The sequence below is a fragment of the Sander lucioperca genome, chromosome 18 (genome assembly GCF_008315115.2).
Source record: "Sander lucioperca isolate FBNREF2018 chromosome 18, SLUC_FBN_1.2, whole genome shotgun sequence".
Taxonomy (NCBI): Eukaryota; Metazoa; Chordata; class Actinopteri; order Perciformes; family Percidae; genus Sander; species Sander lucioperca.
The window spans coordinates 8,975,357-8,982,856 of NC_050190.1; the positions used below are offsets into that span (position 1 = coordinate 8,975,357).

The 7,500-nt window shown below is 39.6% G+C and overlaps 1 protein-coding gene across 1 annotated transcript in view; it reads right to left on the bottom strand.

Moving 5' to 3' along the window:
* The window catches only part of LOC116058057 (spectrin beta chain, non-erythrocytic 5-like), a 13,722-nt gene that overhangs the window by 2,078 nt on the left and 4,144 nt on the right, over nucleotides 1-7,500 (bottom strand). Inside the window, exon 3 of the mRNA XM_031310663.2 lies at nucleotides 273-440. Coding sequence (XP_031166523.2) covers nucleotides 273-440 — 168 coding nt within the window. The remainder of the gene's footprint in view (nucleotides 1-272; nucleotides 441-7,500) is intronic.

The following is a 7,500-nucleotide window of genomic DNA, read 5'->3' on the forward strand; positions in this document are numbered from 1 at the left end:
TTTTAAGACTATGAAGGACAGACAGGTGAGGTACCTTGGTTTTAAGACTAGGAAGGACAGACAGGTGAGGTACCTTGGTTTTAAGGACTATGAATGACAGACAGGTGAGGTACCTTGGTTTTAAGGACTATGAAGGACAGACAGGTGAGGTACCTTGGTTTTAAGGACTAGGAAGGACAGACAGGTGAGGTACCATGGTTTTAAGACTATGAAGGACAGACAGGTGAGGTACCTTGGTTTTAAGGACTATGAATGACAGACAGGTGAGGTACCTTGGTTTTAAGGAAGCTGATGGCGTTGCTGTTGTTCTCCAGACAGTGGACTCTCAGTTTGCGGCGGCTGGGCGGAGGCAGAGTCTCTCTGGAGATGAGCTCCAGCAGACGAATGAGAACGACTCCGGTCTTCAGCTCTGTGTAAACGTCAGTCAGCTCCACTTTCTCCTGCAGGACGTGAAGACCGTTAAAGACTAAACTCTGACATATATCTCCGTTTGATATGAAACTAAGCCATCTTTTCCCTCTGGATGTGAATGTTTTCCATAAGACAAAAACAAAATTCTAAAAGCAAAGATATTTGGTTTAATATCGTGCAATAAAAACAAGAAAAGTTCACATTTTAAAGCCTATTTTCATAATCGGCTAATTTTGGGGCAAATTTTAAGTTCAGGGAACCACAACCAGTGCAGGATAAACTTCCACACAAAGTAGGGGAGAGCCAGGACGATTGAAACGCGGGACAAATTAAATATTCCAGTTTTCTCAGAGTGCAATGATGATAGACAGACTTCCTTAGGTCAACACATAGAGCATGTTAACCTCCTTCTATCAGCCAAATATCTGTATATTATTATTATATTATACTATTATTTCCTTTTATCAGAGTTACAGCAGGCCATAAACCAGTTTTGATGGTCCAAAGTAAACTTCATAGCGGTTACATTTTTTCGATTATTAATGAGTGTTTTTCATTTAAAGGTTCGACTACGTGCTTATTCGGTAGACTATTTAGTGTTCTCCACAATCCCAGACTTTCATATTGCATGCTTGTTTACATGGAAAGTAAAACAGGTTATAATGGCATAAATCTATGTCGGGATGGTTGAAACAGCTGTTTCAACCATCCCGACCTGGCTGTAACTCCATGTATTTTAAGTAAATGCACAAATATCTGTGTTTATACAATAATTATGGAGGTGAGACATGGAAAAGCAGTTTTAGAAAGATGAAAATATATTTGGACCCCACCAGGTAGGGGGGTCGAGTTTTCCCATGTTATCCTATGGAGACTGACGGGCTGGGGGTCGTTAAGGGAACTTATTTGGATGTGCAGTGACCTAACCCACATAAAAACCTAGTGAAACGACATTTTCCATAATAGAAACATGATATAAATGGGAAAACGTACTGTTCTAGCTATAAAAATGGCAGAATCATCCACAGTGCATGATATTTCAATAACCACTTCATACACGCTTCAAGGTGACGGCAATGAGTTGTTAACAGATATTCACGAAGACGTATAGCCCAGCAACAATCTATCTAAAATAACACCTTTTGGGAGTACCATTCATGATATGTAGTAAAATATTTAAGTAAGAAGTTTATATGGCTTAACTGTATGTTTCATCCGTCCCCCATGCTGTTTCAATAGTCCCAACGAGGAGGGACGAATGAAACATGACGCACGTCCCACTTTTGCCGTAATAATTCCTGAACGGTTTAGTTCAAAGCTGAAAATGCAACTGTATTTGACAGATGACAGGTGTAGGTTGCTAGTGACAAAATATTAGCTTTCAGTGCAATACGATCGCTTTGTAAATTACATTTAATTAAAAAGTATTTCAACTGTCCCGGCTCTCCCCTACTTTACAGTAGAATGAGTACAGCTTCTGTACTTTTACTACATGAAGCTTCTGTACTTTTATTTAAAAAGCAACTTAGGTAACGGTATTTATAACCCTTAATTCACCCATTTACATGTGAAAATATGCTGCTATACACACTAGAAGTATGGTTTATTTAAATGGAGTCCGGTGCAGCGGTGGAAGAAGTATTCAGATCCTTTACTTCAGTAAAAGTACTTCTACCACACTGTAAAAAATACTCTGTTACAAGTCAGAGTCTTGCATTGAAAACTGCAAACCCCCCAATACTGGGCTTTTCAAAGTTTTTGTTCCTTTTCAATGTTTTTCACGTTTTTTTAAAAAGTTTTTGTCACTTTTATTTTTATTTCAAAATCTTTGGTATTTTTGTTGCCTTTTGAGATTTTTGTCTCTTTTGTCGAGTTTTTTTCCAAAAAGAATTGACATTTTTGTTGCTTTTTTCAAGTTTTTTTCCAGCTGTTTCTTGTTAAGTAAAGCTGGGGTCTTCAACGTTTGTTAGGCCAAGGACCCCTTAGCTAAAAGAGAGACCAAGTAGGGACCCCCTGCTACATATACTGTATAAAATTAAGTTGCATTAAACTGAGCTGCATGGATGAAAATGAAGGCAGTGAATCCTTAAGCTTAACTGCATGGCTACCATAGTAGGCATAGTAAGCTTGTTTTCAATGTGTAAATACATATTTTTCATAAATAGGCCAATTTATTTGCTTTCAAAAGTTATGTTCATGGTAATGTATATTTTCAGACATATATTCATTTTTTGGTGGCCCCCCTGCCCTAACTCTGAGGACCCCTAGGGGTCACAGACCCCCTTTTGAATATCTCTGAATAGGGGCGGATCTACCGGGGTGGCATAGGCTGGCAAATGCCACCCTAAAAGAAAGTCTTGCCACCCCTGCTGCCACCCCAGTTGGCAGCAACGAATTAAAAGTTTTGGCCAATTTGACAATTTACGAGCACGAATCTCCAATGTCTGACTGCATGTCCCCTCTCACACATCTGCCACTCATCACCTGTGTCTTACCTTAATGCCTTTCCTGTGATAATACTTCTATCATACTTCTATCTCCTATTAAGTGAGATCTCATCGTATGGTCACTTATTCCTAATATGAACTGTTGCACATAAAACCTCAAATGCAGGACATTGATTGCGTGAGCTTAAGTTTGTCTGTCTGAGTTTGTAAATGGCAGCCTGTGCCCTTTTGTAGTGTGTTCATACTATTTATCATCAAACTGTGATAACTGATGATTAAATTCAGTATGTATACATCTGCCATATGTTGCCACCCCTCAAAAATTCCTGCCCCCCTCTCGCCACCCCATAAATATTTTTCTAGATCCGCCCCGACTCTGAAGTAAAGGATTAAAATAGTTCCTTCACCTATATAATATTATTTACTGTAGTGTGACGAGCTGTAAGGAGACATGTTTACAGCTCTGTGGCTGACAGGAAGTTCAAAGTCAAAGAGCTAATTTCCCGTAAAATCATCCCGAGAGTCGAGCTTCTTCGCCCTGAAGTGTGTTACATAAGATCTGCGTCAGGACATCCTGGTTATCTGCAGGGTCACGTAACATCTTAAGCTCAAGTCAAGTGGTCACATTCCTACCAATAAGAGGACTGTCGCTCCTAATTTTATACTCTCAAGTGTTTTAGGGTTACAGAAAGTCCAGCATGTCTTCCTACAAGACACAGTAGTTTAACCCTTGTGTTGTCTTCCCGTCGACTGTGCAACTTTTTGTTTTTCTGGGTCAAAATTTGAATTTTTGTTGATTTTTTTTTTCAACGTTTTGGTCGTCTTTTCAAAACTTTTGTTGCTCCTCCCCCCCCCTGATGTTTTCGTCACTTTTTCCGATGTTTTTGTTGATTTTTTTCTGCGCTTTTTGGCGTTTTTGTGGGGTTTTCCCCCACGTTTTTGAAGCTTTTTGCGGACATTTTTGTCATTTTTTTTCAACATTCTTTCATACGTTTTTTTTTAATGCTATACAATTGAATAAAACATCCAAATTTAAAGAAAGTAGTGGGCTGATCATCTATGTTACTTGTGAAGAGCGTTGTGAGGAACAATCCGCGTTATTTTTCTGAAATTTTGGTTGAAAAAAAGGGTTAAAGGCTGGTGTGAAACCTTCAAAAAGCTAATTTTTTTGTTACGTTTATGTTCAGCAAAAAAGAAAATCCCTTTTTCTGGGATTTGGGGAGTCTCTGGTGCTTCCACACGCATAGAAACTTGGAAAACACATCCATGCTGTTCTGAGTGAGATACGGTTTCTGAATGTGTCCTGCCTTCAGTCTCTGGGTGAGCTGTTCAAAATCTGCACGGCTTTCTACGTCATCGGCCGAAACATTTGGTGAGTGCTAACCACTTTAGCTAATACCACATCAGCTAGCTGTTTCTCCAACTTTCGGCCTGTACAAGGCAGGATTAGCCGGGAGACTTCTTCTAAACGAGGGCGCAATTCCAACTTTGTGTGGAATACCTGCAGAACAGGGACATGTAGGTAGTTCTATACAATTTATTTTGTAGATTAGGGAGAATTTGTGTGTGTTGTAGCAGTGTTTTGCCATTGAGAACGAGGTGGCTAACCGCTAGCAGCATTAGCTTCTAGCTAGTAGCGTGCACCTCCCAACAAAGATGTTACAGCAGTGAGAGGTCTCACTCTGTAGCTAAAACAGAGACCTGAACACAGGGTGAAAAGAGGAGCTGCAGCAATGAGCAGTACAACATAAATATGGTGTTTTTTGATAATTAAACCATGTAAACCTATTCTGGTACAACCTCAAAATACAATTATGAACCTGAAAATGAGCATAATATGAGCACTTTAAACCCCTCAGTATTTCTCTAAATGACTTAGCATAGCTACCAAGCAAACTCTGTACATGTTTCTTAAGATTTTAGAAGTCACAACATATCAGTTTATTTATTTATTTATGTATTTATTTATTTTTTTATTTAACTTTTCATGTTCTGTGTGGGGCCACGTTTGTAATTCTGGTGGATTATTTCTTAGTTTGCTTCCCACTAATTTCTTTAATTTAGGTTTTTGTTTGTCTGTTTTTTTTATGTTTGTTTGTTTTCATTAAAACGTATTTAGTCCAAAACATATTCCCAACTGTCCTCACAGTATTACAAACCCCCCAGAAATATTACAGAGGACATGTATTTCTCTTTTCCTGCTGCCATCCTGCAGAAACCCCAGAGGAATCCTGAGAATGAGGATCAGCAGCAGCCCTCAGTGCTGGCATCAGTTATATCTCTTATCCAAAGAAAAACAAACATGAAATCCTTCGCAGAACTAACGTTACGTGAACTGACTGGAATCTGTCAAACCTGCCAGAGACGGAGGTGAATTTACAAATCCTACTATGGCCACACCAAGACCAGCCCTTCAATCACTACTATTGGCCAGGCGTCCAAGCAATGCAAGGTACCGTAACCTGATTTGTACAGGTCCTATCACCTGACCAATCGGCTATCCTAACCTTAACCACTCGAGGTCAATGCCTAACCCCAACCATAGTAGGATTCGTAATTTCGCGAGACGGACGCTTAAAGTTGAAATAGTTAGGTAACGGTTGAAATAGTTTAATGTATAAATAGTTTGCTAATGGCTAAAATAGCTTAAAGTTGAAATAGTTTGCTAACGGTTGAAATAGCTTAAAGTTGAAATAGCTTAAAGTAACGTAAATGGATTTAAACATTCAGCTTGACTTCAAGTAATAACGTTAGCTAAAAGCGTAGAAGGCTAATAGTTGAGGGATTTGAGGAAGACTTAGGTGGCATCCTTCCTCAAGAAAATGTGATGTTTTTCAATTTAAAAAATGCAATTTCCTGATAAATTTTGTGTCTCTTTGTAGGTTTTTGTGTCTCTTTGTAGTCATGTTGTGTCTCTTGTTGGTCATTTGTGTTTCCTTTGGGGTTGTTCTGAGTCTCTGTGGTCATTTGTCGTCTTTTTGTAGTCGTGTTGTGTCTCTTTGTGGTAGTTTTGCCTCTCATTTCCAACTATTATTATCAACATATCTGTGTCTAAAACGTTGGAAAAGCTAGAGCAGATAATACTATACTTGTAAATTGATGAAGGGGTTACACAAGTTCATGTGACAGGGCTGTGAGGTATCTCAGACCAGAGAGGTTGTGATGCATTGCTTTATAAACATTAGTGTGGGAGCGTGTGGAGGCTGCGATCAGCTGCAGCTGCAGAGGGTGAACCCGATGATTAATGTGTGTTTGTATAGGAGCTGATGGACTGCAGTTAGAAGCTGATTATCAGGCGGGACTGTGACTCACAGCGATAACAGATAACACTGACATCATCACGAAACCCCAACAAAACCTCTGACATATTTTCTTTTTCAACCCATATTTTGTCAATTCCTCTTTTGAGGTGTACAGATAGTTTTGGGTTTCTTTGTGTTGTCTTTCCCGTCGACCACGTAACCTTTTTCCATTTTTCTGGGTCAGAATTTTGGACGTCTTTTCTGAGATCTCTCCCCCTCGATGTTTTTGTTGATTTTTTATTTTTTTAACCTGTTTGTTGTCATTTTGTTCCACATTTTTTTGTAACTTTTCCCGACATTTTTGTCACTTTTTTTCCACGTTTTGTGTCACTTTTTCCGATGTTTTTGTGGATTTTTTTTTCTGCGTTTTTTTTGTGACATTTTTGTTGCTTTTTCCGACATTTTTTTTTTTTAACATTCTTCTATCAATTTTTCTTCAAATGCTATAAAATTAAATAACAACATAACATCGAAATTCAATGAAAGTAGGTAACTGATCATTTATGTTACTTGTGAAGAACCATCCACGTTATTTCTTTATTTTTTTTTAACCTTTATCAAGGTAAGCCAATTGAGAACAATTTCTCATTTACAATGACAACCTGTCACATTCACACAGTTCTACATTCATACCTGGAAGCTGCCCAGTACCACCACAGTCTGATCTGACCACATTCATACCTGGAAGCTGCCCAGTACTACCACAGACTGTGGTAGTACGGTTTAAGTTTAATTAAGGGCTTGCTCAAGGGCACCTCAGTGGTGGTAATGAGGGAGGTTCAAGCGCTGCTCTTTCACTTTCTCCCACCCAGATTTTGTCGGTTTGGGGATTGAACCGACGACCTCCCGGTCACAAGCTCTCTTCTCTAACCTTTTGGCCACCACTGCCCACTTTTGACAATTTGGTTGAAAGAAACCCAGAGAACCAAAGAACTTCACAGCTCCCGCTGCCTCAAAAAGGCCAAAACCATCCTACACTGCGGTCACACACTGTCCGAAGTACTGCCGTCAGGCAGGAGATACAGGTCCATGAAATCAAGAACAAACAGACTACAAAACACCTTTTATCCAACAGCCATAAGTGCATTGAATAAAGCTGCTAAAGTATAGTTCCCCAACCCGTTCTCATTCCGAACTCGTAAAATAAGGACGTTTGGACAGTGGCTGTCAGCGTCTGATGCGACGAAAAAGGCGTCTTTCAGCGTGTTTGTGTAACGCACCGGGAAGACCAGCAGTTAGAGAGGATTTAGAGAGTAGTATGTAAGGAGGTTGGTTGGGGGGGTGGATGGGTCAAACACAGGACTTTCACCAGGAGAGAGGGGTTCACGTCACGCTTGTCA